This window comes from Limanda limanda, chromosome 1, assembly GCF_963576545.1.
Source record: "Limanda limanda chromosome 1, fLimLim1.1, whole genome shotgun sequence".
Classification (NCBI taxonomy): Eukaryota; Metazoa; Chordata; class Actinopteri; order Pleuronectiformes; family Pleuronectidae; genus Limanda; species Limanda limanda.
This window is the reverse complement of record NC_083636.1, coordinates 820,694-841,194: the sequence shown is the minus strand read 5'-3', so window position 1 is coordinate 841,194 and position 20,501 is coordinate 820,694. Positions and strand designations below refer to the sequence as shown.

The 20,501-nt window shown below is 45.5% G+C and overlaps 3 protein-coding genes across 3 annotated transcripts; 2 read left to right on the top strand and 1 right to left on the bottom strand.

Annotated features, from left to right (window-relative positions):
* The first annotated feature begins 657 nt into the window (after positions 1 to 657).
* Positions 658 to 8,765, top strand: tbc1d13 (TBC1 domain family, member 13). The gene is made up of 12 exons (XM_061068744.1): positions 658 to 749; positions 3,338 to 3,411; positions 3,542 to 3,582; positions 4,164 to 4,225; positions 4,460 to 4,559; positions 4,668 to 4,750; positions 4,867 to 5,026; positions 5,149 to 5,359; positions 5,443 to 5,606; positions 5,832 to 5,992; positions 6,083 to 6,140; positions 6,852 to 8,765. The coding sequence occupies exons 1-12, from the start codon at positions 727 to 729 to the stop codon at positions 6,915 to 6,917; spliced, it is 1,203 nt and encodes a 400-aa protein (XP_060924727.1). The 5' UTR covers positions 658 to 726; the 3' UTR covers positions 6,918 to 8,765.
* A 284-nt stretch (positions 8,766 to 9,049) lies between these two features.
* thnsl2 (threonine synthase-like 2) lies at positions 9,050 to 20,308 on the top strand. Its single transcript, XM_061076553.1, has 9 exons — positions 9,050 to 9,168; positions 10,633 to 10,860; positions 10,937 to 11,131; positions 11,882 to 12,034; positions 12,260 to 12,499; positions 17,811 to 17,959; positions 18,298 to 18,423; positions 18,506 to 18,660; positions 19,695 to 20,308. The coding sequence occupies exons 2-9, from the start codon at positions 10,638 to 10,640 to the stop codon at positions 19,915 to 19,917; spliced, it is 1,464 nt and encodes a 487-aa protein (XP_060932536.1). The 5' UTR covers positions 9,050 to 9,168; positions 10,633 to 10,637; the 3' UTR covers positions 19,918 to 20,308.
* LOC133009151 (uncharacterized) lies at positions 14,123 to 16,164 on the bottom strand. The gene is made up of 5 exons (XM_061076563.1): positions 15,687 to 16,164; positions 14,730 to 14,775; positions 14,524 to 14,615; positions 14,269 to 14,388; positions 14,123 to 14,171 (listed from the first exon to the last, which is right to left on the bottom strand). Exons 1-4 carry the CDS (start codon positions 16,151 to 16,153, stop codon positions 14,274 to 14,276), a joined length of 720 nt encoding a protein of 239 aa, XP_060932546.1. The 5' UTR covers positions 16,154 to 16,164; the 3' UTR covers positions 14,123 to 14,171; positions 14,269 to 14,273.
* Positions 20,309 to 20,501: the final 193 nt, after the last annotated feature.

Here is a 20,501-nt window from a genome sequence, read left to right as displayed (position 1 = left end):
GGTGTGTTGTTGTCTGTCTCTCTGTGTGTTGGTGTGTGTCTCTCGGTCTCGTGGTGTGTGTCTCTCGGTCTCGTGGTGTGTGTCTCTCGGTGTTGTTGTCTGTCTCTCGGTCTCGTGGTGTGTGTCTCTCGGTGTGTTGTTGTCTGTCTCTCTGTGTGTTGGTGTGTGTCTCTCGGTCTCGTGGTGTGTGTCTCTCGGTCTCGTGGTGTGTGTCTCTCGGTGTTGTTGTCTGTCTCTCGGTCTTGTAGTGTGTGTCTCTCGGTATGTTGTTGTCTGTCTCTCTGTGTGTTGGTGTGTGTCTCTCGGTCTCGTGGTGTGTGTCTCTCGGTGTGTTGGTGTGTGTCTCTCGGTCTCGTGGTGTGTGTCTCTCTGTGTGTTGTTGTGTGTCTCTCTGTGTGTTGGTGTGTGTCTCTCGGTCTCGTGGTGTGTGTCTCTCGGTGTTGTTGTCTGTCTCTCGGTCTCGTGGTGTGTGTCTCTCTGTGTGTTGGTGTGTGTCTCTCAGTCTCGTGGTGTGTGTCTCTCGGTGTGTTGTTGTCTGTCTCTCGGTCTCGTGGTGTGTGTCTCTCGGTCTCGTGGTGTGTGTCTCTCGGTCCCGTGGTGTGTGTCTCTCTGTGTTGTGGTGAGGACGGACCGGAAGTGACAGCAGCCGGACTTCCCTGTGACTTCCTGGTGTAGCTCAGTCCTTCTGGAGACAGCTGGAGACATCTGTCCTCCGTGTGTCCCGACATGTCCTCCGCCTACAGGAACAGGTGAGACCCGGTCCCTCTCCGGACACACGGTCCGTTAGCATCAGGTGCTAATCCTCCATTAGCTCATGCACTTGTTGTTAGCTAGCAGCAGCTAACAACACGAGCTAAGTGAGCGTTCACACAAAGAGACGCGTCACGCACGTTGTGTGTTTTTGTTCCGGTGAAGACTCAACGTGTCACAACACAATCAACGCGGTTCCCGAGCTCATGGATGTAGCATCCAGCTAGCAGATGTAGCATCTCTGTGTGCTAACAGAGCTAGCTCCCTGTTAGCACATCAGCTGACACACTTCCTGCAGCCGCAGCTGGATGCTAGCAGCTGGCTAGCAGCTAGCATCCAGCTCTGTGTGAACTGCTCTCATTGTTAATTAGCTCATGAAGAGTTAAACCAGACACTGGTCATTAGAAGAGTCAGTTACTGTAAAGACATTGACCCACAGAGCAGATCCATAACCAGTTACTGTGAAGACATTGACCCACAGAGCAGATCCATAACCAGTTAATAACTCAAACCACCAGCTGATTTATCTCATCTGAACCTGTGTCTTCCATGGGAACCAGAGTAAACACCATACAACTCTTTAACAGATACATTAAATTCAGTTGAGACTTTCCCAGACATTAGAATAATAATACGTTTTATTTAACGACACCTTTCTCTACAGCGAAGGTCACCTGTATATCATAACTGAAGAAATGCTATATGAAATAAAACCCTGAGCAGGAGACGCAAACACCAACATCAATACAACCTGTTTCAGTATCTGTGTGTATTTGCTGAAATGAAAACTGTTGTTTTACAAAACAAACTATGCAGAAAAGGAAATATATATATATATATATATTTGTGTCTTTTTATTCGTAGTTATTTATTTTAAAGTTTATGGGTACACTTTAAAATGTACAACCTTAATTACATTTCTTAGTCTTTGGGGTTCAATAACATCTTATCAATCATTGAAAGCTTTTTTTATACATACACATATATCGTTTTATACATGTATATCTTTATAAGGTCTGTATCACCAGCTGTAACAAACTGGGGTCAATACCCTCTGTTAAATAAACATTAAACACAACTCTCACGGAAAACAACACAAATATGCAAACTCAGGCATTCAAGAGACATTATAATAACTGGTTTTCATGTCAGACCCTTGAAATAGATTAAAACTAAGAGACACAGTCAAGAAGGTTTGGATCTGATGATGGTGAGAAGGATCATAACTGAAGGACTCTGATAGAATGTGTACAGGAGGTTGGTTTCCACCTTCAAAGTTTCAGTCACTAAAGTTATAGAACTTTATGTTAAAGAAAAGTTAAACATCTTCTCTGTTAGAAGAGAATCCACAGAAACCAGTCTTTGATTTAGAGGCTGTGAAACTAGAAGGTGTGAGTGTGATGTAGCCTGTAGAGGGTCTGGTTCCAGAGCAGTGGTTCTGACCTGGTTCTGACCTGGTTCCAGAGCAGTGGTTCTGACCTGGTGCTGACCTGATCCTGACCTGGTGCTGACCTGGTGCTGACCTGGTTCTGACTCTTGACCTGGTTCTGACTGGTTCTGACCTGGTTCTGACTCCTGACCTGATTCTGACCTGGTTCTGACCTGGTGCTGACCTGGTTCTGACCTGGTCCTGACTCCTGACCTGATTCTGACCTGGTGCTGACCTGATTCTGACTTGGATCTGACTCTTGACCTGGTTCTCACCTGGTGCTGACCTGGTCCTGACCTGGTTCCAGAGCAGTGGTTCTGACCTGGTGCTGACCTGGTTCTGACCTGGTTCTGACCTGGTTCTGACTCCTGACCTGGTTCTGACCTGGTTCTGACCTCATCCTGACCTGGTTCTGACCTGGTTCTGACCTGGTGCTGACCTGGTCCTGACCTGGTTCTGACCTGGTGCTGACCTGGTGCTGACCTGGTTCTGACCTGGTCCTGACCTGGTGCTGACCTGGTTCTGACCTGATTCTGACCTGGTTCTGATCCTTGTTTTGACCTGGTGCTGACCTGATTCTGACCTGGTTCTGACCTGGTGCTGACCTGGTCCTGACCTGGTCCTGACTCCTGACCTGGTTCTGACCTGGTTCTGACTCCTGACCTGGTTCTGACCTGGTCCTGACCTGGTCCTGACCTGGTTCTGACCTGGTTCTGACCTGATCCTGACCTGGTTCTGACCTGGTGATGACCTGATTCTGACCTGGTGCTGACCTGGTGCTGACCTGGTTCTGACCTGGTGCTGACCTGATCCTGACCTGGTTCTGACCTGGTTCTGACCTGGTTCTGACCTGGTCCTGACCTGATCCTGACCTGGTTCTGACCTCATCCTGACCTGGTTCTGACCTGGTTCTGACCTGGTTCTGACCTGGTTCTGACCTCATCCTGACCTCATCCTGACCTGGTTCTGACCTAGTTCTGACCTGATCCTGACCTGGTTCTGACCTGATCCTGACCTGGTTCTGACCTGATCCTGACCTGGTCCTGACCTGGTTCTGACCTGGTCCTGACCTGATCCTGACCTGGTTCTGACCTCATCCTGACCTGATCCTGACCTGGTTCTGACCTGATCCTGACCTGGTTCTGATCCTTGTTTCAGAATACAGGAGTTCAAAGTGGCCTTGAGTGAAGAGCACATCGACCTGAAGACTCTGAGGGAGCTCTGCTTCAATGGTGACTTCCACATCTTCCTGTATCTCTTAAACTTACTTAAATGTGCTCTATAAATAAATAAATAAAATAAATAAATAAACTTACTTACTTGTGTTGTTCTGCTGTGTTTGACCCGGTTCTTGTGTTGCAGGAATCCCGTTTGAAGGAGGAATACGAGCACTTTGCTGGAAGGTAACAACTCTTCCTCCTGAATTAATATCACATTCTGAATGATTCACTTTTATCAGATAAAAACCAAAGTTTAGCAAAGCTCCTCTCAGCATTTCATTGAAAACTTACTTTACTTCTACATTAAAAACTGAGAAGCATTGTTTGTACAGATTATCAATCTGTACAAAGTTCATATTAACGGTTAAACTGTAAAAAATAGTTTATAAATTCAAAATTCAAAATGTATAACTCTGTCAAACTCCTAAATTAACTAAAAAAAGTGATAATCCTGAATACAGAGAGTCTTTGGTTCATCTCATATTCTATCAATGGACTGTAAGTAAAGATGGAGGACATGACGGCTCCCAAAAGTGGAACACAACATCTCATTTGCCCCCTGGTGGCTGGCTGCAGTATAGGTCGTAGACTCTGCCTCCTCAGTGTTAGTTGCTTGGACCAAACCAAAAACTATTACAGATGGATTCTGTCATTCCAGGTCGTTCGTATCTCCCTGATGTTCAGGATGTCATGTTTCTGATCCATTGGGTTTGAATCAGTCGTGTGAACTTGTGACTCGTTATGTCTCCCCCCCCCCCCCTCAGATCCTTCTGAATTACCTCCCACTCGACCAGACCATATGGGAGTCGGTCCTCAAGAAGCAGAGGTTAGTCAACGTGTTCGATCACACGCTGCTTTATTTTCATTTGAAGGATCGTTCGGTGTCTCTACAGCTAAATCAGCTGATTAGAGAAGAACACTCACTGTTTATTATGGTTTTTCTCTCAAGGTGAAGTTAATAAACCACCTCAGCAAACCTCTCCTCCAGTTTCCCTGTTGACAGACAAATATAATATCCCTGGTTGATGGATTTAATGTCTTCCTCCCGTGTTTCTCTCAGGGACGTCTACTCCCAGTTCTTGAAGGAGATGATCATCCAGCCTGGTATCGCCAAAGCCAACCTGGGCCTTTCCAGAGAGGACGTGACCATGGAGGATCATGTGAGTGGTCTGTGTTCTGATCAACAGGTCACATGACCCTTCGCTTCCAGGTGTCACACGACTGGGGCAGAAACTGATTCTCTTGTTTGTGTAATCTACATTTTTCAGCCTCTGAATCCAAACCCGGACAGCAGGTGGAATAACTACTTCAAAGATAATGAGATTCTGCTCCAGATCGACAAGGATGTAAGGTACTACTCTTCCTTTACTCCTTTCCCTTTGTTCTTTCCACTTCCTGTCACCGTCCATCCCCTGTTACTAAGATGGTTAAAAAAAAGAGAGATGTGTGGTGTGTGCATGTTTCCAGGCGTCTGTACCCGGACATGGCGTTTTTCCAGCGTCCCACCGACTACCCCTGCCAGCTCATCTTGGATCCTCAGAACGACTACGAGACGCTGCGGCGCCGGGTGGAGCAGACCACCCTGAAGGCCCAGACCGTCAACCGCAACCGCAGCGGAGTCACCAACGTACGTGTGTGTGTTCAGGGGTCATGGAGTTCAAGTCCTGGTCACTGGACGTTCTGATGATCATCGTTTTCTGTCTTTGGAGAATCGTTCCTCTTTCAAAGAACCTGAATCTCTCCCCTCAGGTCAGCTCTCCAGGGAAGTCCTATAACCTGTATCCGTCTAATGAGTACGAGGTGCTGCCCAACGGGAGCGAAGCCCACTGGGAGGTGGTGGAGCGGATCCTCTTCATCTACGCCAAGCTCAACCCCGGCATCGCCTACGTGCAGGGCATGAACGAGATCGTGGGGCCGATCTACTACACCTTCGCCACGGATCCAAACACTCAGTGGAACGGTGAGTTGGGTTTGAACGGCCGAGACGTTCCGTCCTCCTCGGTTTCTCTCGATCGCTCGGTGACCCCGTGTTTCGTTCTTCAGAGCACGCCGAGGCCGACACGTTCTTCTGCTTCACCAACCTGATGTCAGAGAACAGAGACAACTTCATCAAGAGCCTGGACGACTCGCAGTGCGGCATCACCTACAAGATGGAGAGTGTGTACTCCATGCTCAAAGACAGGGACCTGGAGCTCTATCACAAGCTGGTGAGGTCACATCTCAGAACCGATACGATAAAGACCCGACGCCGGCCGAGGTGAACGTAGCTTCTCTTCTCATGAGAGGAAAGTCCCGAGCTCTGGTCTGTGTTCCTGTCCGTCACTGATCCTCTGTGGTGGTTGGATGAAGAGAAATCTTTGAACAGCTTGAGTCAGAACCCTGACTTTGCTCTTTGGTCCTCATGCCTGTGTGTTATTTGTCTGCCCTCACAGGAAGAGCAGAACATCAAACCTCAGTACTTCACGTTCCGCTGGCTGACCCTGCTGCTGTCTCAGGAGTTCCTCCTGCCGGACGTCATCCGCATCTGGGACAGCCTGTTCTCTGACGAGGGCCGATTCCACTTCCTCCTGCTGGTCTGCTGCGCCATGCTCATGTGAGCCTCTCAGATTCTGGTTCCGGGTCTCGTTCAGATCTGCTGCCTCCGACTCTTCATCTCAGTCACGTTGATTTCCTCTGTTCACAGACTCATCAGAAAAAACCTACTGGCAGGAGACTTCACAGTCAATATGAGATTACTGCAGGTGAGACTTCTGTGACACGTGGTAACCATTACATGGTTTGACGTTTTCACTTCTATGGAATTACCTATCAGTATTTTATATCATGACAAAGGTAAAACTGCATATAACCACTAACTTATTTTTGATATTTGTAACATATAATTGTATGATCATTATTCAATGTATTTTAACTTTTGATATTTGTAATTTAATGTATGTTTTAAATGTTTGATATCTGTATGTATGTCTTCTATGTGGACCCCACTAAAAGTAGCTCTGTCTTAGGGTAGAGCTAATGGGGATCCTTCTAAATAAACAAATAAACAAACGTGGCGTTTAGTAGAGTGAACACATCCACCAGGGCCCATCAGTCCATTTAAACCAAGAGCATGTACCTGTTACTGAGCAGCAGCGCCCCCTGCAGCCACACCAGGTGATAAACTCTGTGGGTCTCTGTGTCTGATGAAGTGTCTCCATGTGCTGACTGTGTCGTCCCACTGGATATTACCCATGATCCTCTGCTTCCTGAACCTGAAGAGCTGCAGCTGGAACAAATCCACCAAACGCTAATCAGAATTCTCTGTTTTTTAATAACATCAGAGTCTTTGAGCTGATCCCAGTTCAGCTTCACTCTTCAACTGGAGCTGGTTCTGAGTCCTGGTTCGTTTCAGCTCCTCAGAACCTTTCAGCTCCATATTCACACGGCTGATTTCTTGTGTTTCCTCCTCTCAGGATTACCCCATCTCAGACGTCCACACCATCTTGACGAAGGCCAAAGATCTGCAGGAGAACTCCTAACCGGTTCCCTCTGGTCCTCGAGCCTCCTCTCAGATGTGGTAGGTGGGAGCTGGAGCGTGAGAACGTTTTCATGTCGGACGTGTCGTGAGAGGATCAGTGACCACAGATGCTCCCTGCTCCTGAACTCCATGTGTGGTTAGCAGGGGCCGCTGTGAAAACCTGGAGGACTTGTTGAAATGAAACTATTGCTTCCTCCAAAGGAGCAGGAGATGCCACTTTCTTCTCGGTGCGTTATGGGAAGAGGTCGCCTTGGTACGCGTCCTCTCGCTGCCTCCTCTCCCACAGGAAGGTGTCGGGATCAGACTGAACATCTGAGGGAGAGTTCACCTCTCTGATGTTCCACCTGAAGCCAGGACCGGACCAGACTCCTGCTGCCAGCGTGTGTCTGTCAGACTCAGAGTTTAACAGTGCATGTTTGTTCTCATTTTTAAAAGATGAACCTTTTTAATGTAAGGAACATGTTTGCCTTATCAGTTTACCAACGTGAAACAGGAAACCGTGTTCCTGGCTAAATATGAGTAAATATGATGTGATGGGTCTGTTGCATAAGTAACCGTCTGAAAATCATAATTGTCTGAGTGTTATGTCTCTAAAATGAGAGAATACGTGGATGATCAGTCTCATCCTTCTCTCGTGACCTCATTTGACTGAAGCCCAGAGGAGGCAGAGGCCATGTTTCCAGGGCAATGAAGTATGTCTCATATCTAGAATTTTATAATCATTTTTGTAAACACTCCTGAGCGGTGAGGCAGGGCCTGGAAGGCTCATGATTTTTCTTTTCCTGCTCCAGAAGATTGGATCATCTGAATATTAACACGCTGTTGAAACGCAGTCTTCACATGCACCTCAACAGCTGTAGCCATCAACAAGTGACTGGAGATTTGCATTTCAGGATGATTAAAGCAAAGTACATTTAACAGAGACACATTCTGCTCATACACACGTATGAACAAAGTCTAAACGACACACGGCCATGTGTCCTGTTTCTTTTGAACTCTGTGGATCCTTCGCTGCTCAGGAGAGGAAGGACGTGTTGGAAGGAGCATTTGAAATGGGACAGTCTCTGAATGCAGCGGCTGGAGGAAACTGCTCCTGAAGTGAGACACGGCCGTTGTGTAGAGAAGTATTCAGACTCTTCCCACGTTGTGTTCAGGTTCATCGTGTTTGCTTTACTCATCCTTCAGATGATCCAGAGTTTAACCCGAGTCACAGGGAGGAGAGGATCCTCTCTGGAGCCGAGCAGCACCAGGATCAGCATCACACAGAGTTAGGAAGGAAACACAAATCCTCTGATTCTAGCTCCCAGGTTATAAGAGGATAAATACAGAAGATCGGTCTCTCTGTTAAAATTAGTTTTCACAACTAGCTAATTACTTAAAAAACGTTTATTTTATTTTCCTTGCTTGTCCCATATTCTAAAATCTTGAAATCGGATGTCTTCACTCATTCAAACTTTATTCTCATCACATCACGACTTCATCCTTGAGTTTCCTGATGATTTGTTCCTCAACATGAAGCTGACGCTCCATCGACCTCAGTCACTGGAAGAAGTTCTGTAAAAACCTTTTCAAGTTCACCTCCAAACATCTGAAGTCCACAAGGTTCACTTTCAAATGACAAACACACGTTTTAGCATTTGAAAGTTTTTTATTTTAACAGTTTGAATGAACATTATTCCTCATGTTCCTCTTTGCTCTGTGTATTTATTTCTGTGTGAGGGTTACAATATTCTGTCTTATGCTATTTGCATGGTTCCAGTTTTGTAAACACATTTTGTAACGTCTCCAGTGTTCAGACTTGTATGTTTTTACTTGTCTGCATTCAAATTAAAGATGGTTTAAATCAAAAGTCTCGTTGGATTCATTCAAGATTCAAGTCTTGAATCTAATGTTTATATTAAGTTCTGATCATATTATTTATATATTTATATCTATATTAGCATTTAGCTCTTAAGCCGCCCACGACTCATTAACGTCCGTGACGTCATCGAGTCGCTAACGGCGCGTTCACGACGTTGTGAACGCGCCTCGACCAGTCCGAGGCAGATCCAGACTTAAGCGATCTGCACCGGACACGCACACCGGATACACACACACCGGACACACATCGGACACACACCGGATACACACACACCGGACACACACCGCACACACATCGGACACACACCGGACTGAGGAGCGGAAACAGCCGAGCAGCAGCTTCGGTTCGCGGATCAGTTCTTTACAGTTCAACTAAACAGCTGATCGACCAGGTACACACACACACACACACACACACACACACACACACACACACACACACACACACACACACACACACACACACACACGTCTTCATGTTCTCTCTGATTGGAGCAGATTCTTTAAACAGTTATAATGTAACTGTGTTAGGTTCTATAATGATTGTTATTATATATTATTTATTGTTTAAGGTTATGGAAAACGGTTATAGAGACAGTTGTTGAAACAGTTATAGAATCAGTTGTATATAAAGTTATAGAAACAGATGTAGAAACAGTTGTATATAAGGTTATAGAAACAGTTGTATATAAGGTTATAGAAACAGTTATAGAAACATTTGTATATAAGATTATAGAAACAGTTAAAGAAACAGTTGTAGAAACAGTTATAGAGACAGTTGTAGAAACAGTTGTATATAAAGTTATAGAAACAGATCTAGAAACAGTTGTATATAAGGTTATAGAAACAGTTATATAAGCAGTCATATATAAAGTTATAGAAACAGTTGTAGAAACATTTGTATATAAGATTATAGAAACAGTTATAGAGACAGTTGTAGAAACAGTTATAGAAACATTTGTATATAAGATTATAGAAACAGTTATAGAGACAGTTGTAGAAACAGTTGTATATAAAGTTGTAGAAACAGATGTAGAAACAGTTTTATATAAAGTTATAGAAACAGTTGTAGAAACAGTTGTATATAAAGTTGTAGAATCAGTTTTATATAAAGTTATAGAAACAGATGTAGAAGCAGTTTTATATAAAGTTATAGAAACAGTTGTAGAAACATTTGTATATAAGATTATAGAAACAGTTATAGAGACAGTTGTAGAAACAGTTTTATATAAAGTTATAGAAACAGTTGTAGAAACAGTTTTATGTAAAGTTATAGAAACAGTTGTAGAAACAGTTGTATATAAAGTTGTAGAATCAGTTGTATATAAGGTTATAGAAACAGTTATAGAAACAGTTATAGAAACAGTTGTATATAAAGTTATAGAAACAGTTGTAGAAGCAGTTCCCACCTGCTGCACGGGCTGATTGAAGCTGCAGCAGAGGAAACACTGACTTGAATCTTGAATCTTGAATCATGAATCTTGAATCTTGAATCTTGAATCTTGGATCTTGGATCTTGAATCTTGGATCTTGAATCTTGAATCTTGAATCTCGATCCCCAGCAGCTGAACCAAACTAAGACGCAGGAATCGAACCTGGTTCCTCAGCCTCTGAGCTGAGTGAAGCGCTTCATGGTCACATGTTAACGTCTGTTTATCACCTGTTACATGGTGTTTACTATTTATATAGTTGACTCTATTTGTATGATATGTAATAATACATCAGATCGATCTCTGTGACTCAGACCAGTACATCACTGGTTCATGTAGTGATCAGAACCCGTCCCCGTGTCTCATGAACTCTGTGATTCCACTGGTTGTTACCTGTGCTGCAGTGACCACACCTCTCCCCTGCAGGTGCGATGCAGTACTGCAGTACTCGTGGTGGTGTCCACGGCTGGGACTTCAGGGACGTGCTGTTCTCCGGCTTCGCTCCGGACGGGGGGATGTTCATGCCGGAGAAGGTCCCGGTGCTGAGCCCGGACACCGTGAGAGGCTGGGGGGGGCGGTCCTACCCCGAGCTGGTGGTGGAGGTCGCCTCCCTGTTCATCCCCAAGCAGCTGATCCCCCGACCGGACCTGGAGGGTGAGAGACCTTCACCTCATCATCACCATCATCACCATCATCTCCATCCCTCTCCCTCTCTCTCTCTCTCTCTCAGTCCTGGTCACTGAAGCTCTGTCTGGCTTCTCGCTGCCGGAGGTCGTCCGAGTCGCTCGGCTGAAGGACGGACTCTGCGTCCTGGAGCTCTTCCATGGAGAGACCTTGGCCTTCAAGGACCTGGCTATGACCTGCACCGTGCGATTCCTCGAGTACTTCCTGCAGAAAGAGAATCGCAGAGCTACAGTTGTCGTGGGTAAGAAGAGTGCGCCTGTAACGTCACGTGATCAAACTAAGGTCTATGTCTAAATGATCAAAAACAATCATTAATACATGGGTTTATGGTCGATACTGCAACCAGCCACCAGGGGGCACTCCACATGACTTGGCTTCACTTCAGGCAGCCGTCATGTCGTCCGTTCTTATTCAGTTTATCATTAAATCTCCTTGACTGTGTCCTCGTGCTCAGCTGCAGCTCAGGTTTGGATTCCTGTCCTTGTGGGCTCTAAAGGAGTTCTGATGAGACGGAGGTGGAGGTGGAGGTGTGGAGACGGAGGTGAAGGTGAAGGTGTGGAGACGGAGGTGAAGGTGAAGGTGTGGAGACGGAGGTGAAGGTGTGGAGACGGAGGTGGAGGTGAAGGTGTGGAGACGGAGTTTGACCCGTTTATCAACACGAGTCGTAACTCTGAGCACAGATATCAGAAAAACACTCCTCAGGAAGACGAAACCCACAGAGAACAACTGCACGTGATCTGTTTCTCCAGCTGATGTCGTCCTACTTCACTTATTATTTGATAGAAACATGCGTCAGCTAAATGAAATGTAATGTAATGTAATGTAATGTAATGTAATGCAGTTTCTATTCTACAAGTGTAGCAACTAAATACCTGAGTGCAAGCGCACAGTTTGTCACAAGCAGATAAATATAAAGTGGGTGTGTCTGAGTGAGAGCTTTATCAAATCTGGAATGAACGAGTCCTGTTGAATTAAATCATCTCCTCCCCAGGAACCTCCGGGGACACGGGCGGCTCGGCCATCCAGAGCGCCAAAGGTCTGTCCGGCCTGGACGTGCTGGTGGTGTTTCCTCAGGGACGCATCACCCCCGTCCAGGAGAAGCACATGACCACCTGCCTGGAGGACAACGTCCACGTGTTTGCAGGTGAGGACTTCAAAATAATAACGGTGCTGTGGTAATAAAAGGAGTTTTATTCCTGTGATAAAATGTTTGTCCCATCATGTGAACACGATATGATGTGATTAGAATGTGGGGGTCAAAGGTCAAGGTGACCTCATGTGAAACTGTAAAAACCACAGAAGCTGAACTTGGTGGAGACAAGCCACCACAGGGAGAGGATTCTAGTGTTTCACAGTCTTCTCTCCGCAGCCGACGGCAGCTCTGACGACATCGACCAGCCTCTGCGGCGTCTGTTTGCGGATCAGGAGCTGGTCACGACTCACGGGGTCATGAGCCTCAACTCGGTGAACTGGTCCAGGGTCATGATCCAGCTCGCTCACTTCATCTACGCCTACCTGGAGCTGAGCGGAGCCGGGCGGAGCCAGGCCGGCGCTGCTCTGCCGGAGCTGGAGGTGGTGGTGCCCACCGGAGGAGCAGGGAACATCGCCGGTGAGTTCAACACACACGCCCGGGTTCCATGCTCACGTGTCTCCAGCAGGAGGCGCTCACAGCGACACACAGTGAACAGTCCTGATATGAAACATGAAGAAGAAGCAGATCCAGCGCTTGGTCATCTTACTTCACGACAGCCAATCAGAGCAGAACCAGGTTTTGAGGGCGAAATTCACATTTAATATCACATTTAAAATAACTGTAAATAAAATCAGCCTTTAAATCAAAGTATTTTTATTTAGATTTTTACAAATGAAACAATTACGTCCAAAAACCTCCAGGTTCAAGTTCTGGAAGTTTTCGTACTTTATGTCTCCGTCAGTGCGTCGGAGTCTTCTGCTCCCGGTCCTGGTTCTGCTTCCAGTCTGGGTTCTGCTCCCGGTCCTGGTTCTGCTTCCAGTCCGGGTTCTGCTCCCGGTCCTGGTTCTGCTCCCGGTCCAGGTTCTGCTTCTGGTCCAGGTTCTGCTCCCGGTCCTGGTTCTGCTTCCAGTCCGGGTTCTGCTTCCAGTCTGGGTTCTGCTCCCGGTCCAGGTTCTGCTCCCGGTCCCGGTTCTGCTACCGGTCCAGGTTCTGCTTCTGGTCCTGGTTCTGCTCCCGGTCCGGGTTCTGCTTCCACTCCCGGTTCTGCTTCCAGTCTGGGTTCTGCTTCCAGTCCTGGTTCTGCTTCCAGTCCAGGTTCTGCTTCTGGTCCGGGTTCTGCTCCCGGTCCTGGTTCTGCTCCCGGTCCTGGTTCTGCTCCCGGTCCGGGTTCTGCTCCCGGTCCTGGTTCTGCTCCCGGTCCTGGTTCTGCTCCCGCTCTTGGTTCTGCTCCCGGTCCTGGTTCTGCTCCCGGTCCAGGTTCTGCTACCGGTCCCGGTTCTGCTCCCGGTCCTGGTTCTGCTCCCGGTCCTGGTTCTGCTCCCGGTCCTGGTTCCAGGGCGGCGTGCACGTACTGCACGATGCTACAGTAGACGTCTGCACCGAAACACTCTGAAGGAGCCGTGGGGACGAACAGGTGATGAAGTCTCTCCAGCTCGTCCGTGTCCAGCGGAGATTTCACCTCAGGAACAGATTCTGCAGCTTCATTCATATCTTGAAACTTCACATCTGGAAAATGGGGCCCCTGAATGAGAATAAAGATACGTTTATTAAAATCAACCCTGGAACAGACGTCAGGAGCTTTTCTGGGTCTTTACCCCCAAAATTACAGCTAAATGTAAATGACTAATCTCCATATAATCCAAATAATCTCTAAATCCTGACATGGGTTCACGTTCATGTCTGAAAACAGCTTGGTTGAATATTTGTCGTTAAAATATGAATCCCCAGTGAAAGAAGTCTGCGTCTAAATATTTATTTGGACTAGAAACTGTGACTGAGTGTTTTCATCTTTTTTAGTTTGCATAATATTTATTTCACCTTGAGGGCGTCCGCAGCAGCGACAGAGTCCGGACTGGCGCCGGCTTCCTGCTCGCCACCGAGGTTCTGGAACGTGTTGAGTAAGCGATTGTTCCATTCCTCTCTGAAAGTGTCCAGATCTTCCTGGATCCGGGACAGGAAGACGTACAGAGCACAGAAGAGGTGCGTGGGGTTCTGTGGGTCCAGCAGCTCGTCCTCCTCCAGACTCTGGAGCAGGTCGATGTAAACTCTGGAGACGCCGTTCCACACGTCACGCCACACGCCGTCTATCCTGAAGACAAAAGGGTTTCACAGAGATTAGAGACTTGAAGTATTTGAGGATTCTCCAGGAAATGACATCACAGGAAAAAGCAAAAAGGTTAAAGTACCTTCGTTACCTTTGGTTTCGATCTCTTCTCCCGGACGTGAAGCTTCCTCGGCCGTGACCAGCGACTTTATACATGAGTCGGGCGATGTGTGTGTTTTCCACACTTTTTTCTCCTCTGACTCTTGAAGGTGAAACAACACAGACACACAGTTACACAACTGATCAGTAAATGTGAATCCAGCACCTGACCCTTCATATTCACGTTCTCTACTGGTCCTGCGTTCCCATGGAAACCACACACACAGGAAGCAGTCACCTGGAGGGAAGACCGCTCCGGGCAACGGCCTCCAGGAAGAACTTCAGAGCCGTGGACGGCTTGTTGTTGTTGGCGGCTTGTAGGTACAAGATCTACCAGTGTGTTTATAGATCATATATATTATCAAGTAATTTACACAGAAACAGTTTCCAAATAACATGAATGAGTTAAATAATGAATTTAACGTAACACAGATGCTCTCTGACCTTTCTGGAAAATCCATCAATTCCACCGAAGAGTACGATTCCATATCTGCAAAATAAAATACATTCACGCTTCAGAAAACATGAATTCATTGTCAGAGGAACCAGAGCAGAAGACTAATAACAGATAGTTCATAACATCAGAGAACTTCCTGTTTACATCACGTCCACTGGTCATGTGATGTAAACAGGAAGTAGACTCCTCTGCAGTTGGTTGCTTAGTAACAGAAGCTGATGGTGAAGAGTCAGAGCAGAGACGACCATAGATTTATATATAAAGACTAGATGTCTCGTCCGCGTTGCCGTCCAACGGAGCCGGACGTCACCACATGGCGGCCATCTTGCTAGAGGTTCCTCGCTCACCCATAACATTGTGTTGGTAAATAATCATAACTTGCTAAATTTTCAACCGATTTTGAAACGGTTTGGTTTGTTATAAACGTCAGAGATGTAGTTATGACACTGCATAAATTATACATTTTTTTAAAAAATAATATAATTATTCATAAGTATGCAGTGTCATATCTACATCTCAGACGTTTATAACGATCCAGATCGTTTCAAAATCGGTTGAAAATTGAGCAAGTTATGGTTATTTACCAACACAATGTTATGGGTGAGCGAGCTGCCCCCTAGCAAGATGGCCGCCATGTGCGGACGTCCGGCTCCGTCGAACAAGACATCTAGTCTTTATATATGTCAATGGAGACGACGAGCTGGAAGTGTAACTGACAGGAAGTGGTACTGACAGGAAGTGCTACTGACAGGAAGTGTAACTGACAGGAAGTGCTACTGACAGGAAGTGTTAGCGACGCTTTGTGTTCACCGCTGGCAGTCGAGTCATGTGACTGATGAGAGCCAATCAGAACGTCGGTGTCATCGTTTCCAACGTCTCGGTTTCTGTTCGGCCTGAAACCTTCTGAGCTGTGACAGCTTGGAGCTGATGTGGCGTCCGCTCACCTGCTCAGCTTGTGGTTGGTGTTGACGTGAACCAGTGACAGCGGCGTTGGTTCCCCCCCGAGGTTCGCTGGTGTGTCACGTGATCCCGGGTTCTGAACCCGATGCACCGACTCACACACTCTGCTCATCTGGACTCTGTGACCCAGAGCCTTCAGACGCTCCTTCACCAGCTTCTGTCCTCTGGCACGATAACGTGGAGAAGACCGCGGTGACCCCGCCTTGATCGCAGACACCAGGCGGTCCAGCTCGCCGTCGGTGAGTTGGCGGCAGCTCTCCTTGACGGCGAGGCCCCACTGCTGCATGCGGCGCCGCACCGTGTGGTTGGACACGCCCAGCACCTTGGACATGCAGGGGACGGACAGCTCCATGTCGATCAGCTCCTCCAGCCGGGCCCTGGAGACGTCCAGCATCCGACACCCCCGACCTTTCCTCCTCTGGAAACAACCACGACACAAACACTTGATCATAATGTAGTGAATCGCTTCTGAGCCACTTGTATGATATTCACATTATATATGTATTTTTTTTTTTTTTTTTTTAATATTTTTATTAGGAGGTAAGTTACAGTAGAACAGGAATCAATGTCAAATTTACATTAGGTATCACAAAATCTCAGTACGACAATTAACAATATATAGAGATATTGACACCATAAAAACACTGTGCATCACTCCTGCAAACAATACATTACACAACTCAATGAAAATAATAATAATAATGATAGAATCTATGAAGTAATAATTAAGTATTAAAGCTGCACAGTTTAAATAAATTAAAGAAAAGATAATAAAATAAAATAAAAAAATTTTTTAAAAGTAAATTAAAAAAAAAGAATAACTAAGTAAATAAATAAAAAGGAAGAAGAAAGAGAGAAAAGAGAGAGGGGGGGACTGGAGAGAATGTAAGAATGTAGGAAAGGGAAGCCACTTATTATAAAATTTGTTAGAGCTATTATATATGTATTTAATGTTTTTATAGACGAACATTGATTATTAAGATGCAACTATTACATGGAATCTTAATTATTGACGGAGAGATTCTGCTTCTGATCCGAGTCTAAAGAGAAATGATCTCCTGCTGTTTGTTGACACTTGACACTTCCTGTACCAACATGGCGGCCACGTTGCGTAACGAAGCTCAGATTGAAGCGGTGAACAAACTGCGACCCGTCGTCATGACAACACGAGCTGAACACTCCTGTGCGCTCACTGAGGGTCCGCGGGCCGCCAGGGGGCGCTCTGCAGGAACAACATGGAGGCGACACGGAGCCACCGGATGTTGTGAGATTTAATATCAAACACTCGGTTCGTCTCTGTGAGATGATGTCACGATGACGTCACGCATTAATCTATTGATTCAAACAGGTGAAAAGTTATTAAATATAAAAACCAACCTGTGTTTCTGCAGAAGTCTCCGGCTCCTCCATGTTGATCAGCTACTTCCGGGTCCCGCAGCGAGCCTCTCCCTAATTGGACAGTTTGACTTCCTCTGATTGGACGATCAGAAGGAAGTGCTGATTGGCTCAGGCTTAAACACGTGGTCACTCTTTAAACTGGAGTTTTTATTTCTGTATATTTTTAATCCTAATCAAATCCTTTTACCAACTATTTTAATCAGTTTGTGTCTTTATTTTTCATCTGCAACAGTTTTATTTGTATATTTCTGTTCTATTGTTATTTGATCTTAATTCTACTACTAATAACATAACTTTAAACAATGCTCAAAGACTAAAAGCAGATCAAAATGAATCGATATAAAATACACATCACAATCTCACTTCCCAATATAAAATACACATCATAATCAAACAAAACACAGAACAAGCTGCTTTAAATGTCTCTTAACTGTTTCCTGTTGTTCACCTTTAATTCTTCAGATTCATCATGTGAAGCAGCTTGTAACTGTTTTAAATGGGTTCATGTAAATACAGTTCATTATATTGTTATTCTCATTTTTATTATTGTCCCTTTTCATTGTCTTGATTCCCTCAAATGCTTGGAGATATGTCCCTGACAGTTTTACATTTATATATCCACCTACTGTAACTGTGCATAAGTTCCAAAAAGTAAGCAGAGTTTATTTCACTGTATAAGATATTAATTTCTTCTCTCTGTCGCGGCTCAGCTGGATTCATCGTTAAGCGAATGGGCGTGCCCCTGAAGCTGGTTGCCATGGTGAACTCTAACGACGTGGTGCACAGGGCCGTAACCACAGGGGACTTTTCCATGGCTGCTAACGTCACACAAACACTGGCCCCCGCTATAGATATCCAGGTACTGCAGCTCCACAGCCACACACACTGTACAGTCACCGATCAATGAGACTTCAAGTTAACTAAATAATAATTCAGCATTTTGTGAAACAGACTTTCAGAGTCAGATGAGAAGTTTTGTATCTTTCTCATGTCTGTGTTAAAATGAGCTGAACATATAAATCTAAAGCTCAATAACTAACACTTTGTGTCCTGTATGTTTCATCTGTACACGAATATCAGATTTATTAGCTGTAACTATTTCTTGATCTGTTCAGCTGATCTTCACCGAGATGAGTTACAGCCCCAGTGGTTCTAACGTCTTGCATCATATCTGTGACGTTGTTCTTTCTTCTGTAGGATCCGTACAACATGGAGCGAGTGTTCTGGCTTCTGCTGGACGGAGACGGAGCCTCAGTGAAGAACATGATGGAAGAATTTCAGAACTCTCATAAATACTCTCTGCCTGAAAACCACCGCAAGCTGGTATCCACCGTTTCCCATTGACTGGTCCAAACGTTCAGTGTGGTTGTGTGTCTTCACCTCCTCCCCCCCGCTCTGTCTCCAGCTGTCGCAGGTTCTATCGACTGGAACAGTGACTGACGACGGGATCCTGGAGACCATGAGGAGATGTTGGGATGAGAACCAGTACGTCCTGTGTCCTCACTCAGCTGTGGCGGTTTGGCAGCACTACCACTGTCCTCCTGGCCCTGGAGTCAACAGGTCAGAGCCACATAGTGTTAAAACGTATTCTTTTGTCCTTTAAGAGAAGACGAGCAGAACTCAGTTTAGTCAATCAAAGTATTTATTTAGAAAGCAATGAACAGGTCACAGCAAAGCAATGAGCTTCCAGTACATTAGTTGTATCAGAGCGCTACGAACATCTGGCGTCTGTCTATTCTATAACAGTAGATCTACGTTCCTCCTCCACGGAAGTGTGCACGCGTAATCCATCCTCCTGGCTTTTGGAATACGGAAGTGAACAGGGAGACACTCCCAATGACGCTATAGTTGCTAGGCAACCTGTTTACTTCAAGAAAATCCTTGAACCAGCAGATGCAATGTGGGGCAAAACTGTTGTCCAGCGAAGCAAAGATTATTATGTTTCAGCTTCATCAAAACAAACCTGACTGTGTAAACATTTTGATCCTCGAAACCAAAGCAACGAAACAGAATTAAAGTCAACAACGTCACTCTGTCTGACCTCCTATCAAGACAGCTGTGAGAGTGACCATCAAGATGACGCACACACAATTCTAGCTAGTTTCAAGATGGAACATTCTGAGAATCAAAAGATTATTATATTTCTGCTATATCGGCTGTACGTTCTGTTTGTACAGACATTCAAACGACTAAACCTAATCAAGGCCACAACAATGTGACGCACATACATTCTAATTCGTAGATTAAACATTAGGAAGGAAAAGGTTATTATTAAATCATTTGTACAAAGCATAATGTATTAACTAAATAATAATAACTAAAATTACCTCTAGCTTTATTTGGTAAGAGTACAAATATAATTTGAAATGATGCTATCTTTATTTGGTTGGAGTTCAATCAGACACAACCTATAGTTAAAAAGTTTGACATTCCAACAATACACACAAAAAGAGCTAAATCTGGAGTGAGCTAAATGCTAATGTAGCATGTCCACGTGCTCAGTGTTCACCATGGAAACGTCTTAGTTTAGCCAATCAGGCTTTGCTCTGCTTCTCCTCCAGTCCCAGAAGTCACTGCTCAGTCTTTTATTGCAGGTGTTACATCGCGACAGCGTCTCCAGCCAAGTTCCAGGCCGCGGTGCAGCGGGCCGGCCTGACCTTTGACCTACCGGAGGCGGTGCAGGCGTTGGACAAGTTACCGACTCGATACCAGATCCTGGAGCGAGGCCCGGACTGGTGCAGAGACTGGGAGCAGATCCTGAGGGAGAAGATCCAGGCTGTGAGCGACTCAAGGAAAAACAGAGGGATTCAACTCTAGTGAAGGATGTGATGATACTGTAGATTCCCTGGCTGAGGTCATGTGACTGTGAGGCTGAGGTCATGTGACTCCTGATCTATGTACCTTCTTATCTGGATCCAGTAAAAGATGATCACAGCTTGTTGTTGTGTCTTTGCTGGACTTTGGTTTGTTCCACAACTTCACAGCACATCAGTTCAGTTACATCATAAAGCACAAAGCATCTTCCTCACACAGCTTTATGACCACTGTGTAAATGTGTCTTACGACAGGTGACCTCTGTGACCTCTGTGAGGAGTCCACCAGAGGACATCGGTAATCATTGACTTCTGATTGACACATAATTAACATCCAGGTCAACATGAAACTTCTGTCAAATGAGTCTATAATCAAAATAAAAGCTTTCAGTGAATTGATCTGTCATTGGAACCAACACTATGTGGCTGTTACTGAGCAACAGCGCCCCCTGCAGCTTTCTCCTTGTTCACATGGTTCACACTCAAACACCAGACTGTTAAAGCTGCTGCTTTAAGGTAGAAAAGTTTCATATCGTTGATTTAGATTAAAAACACATCAACGTCTTCATCAACAGGACGAACAGTGCA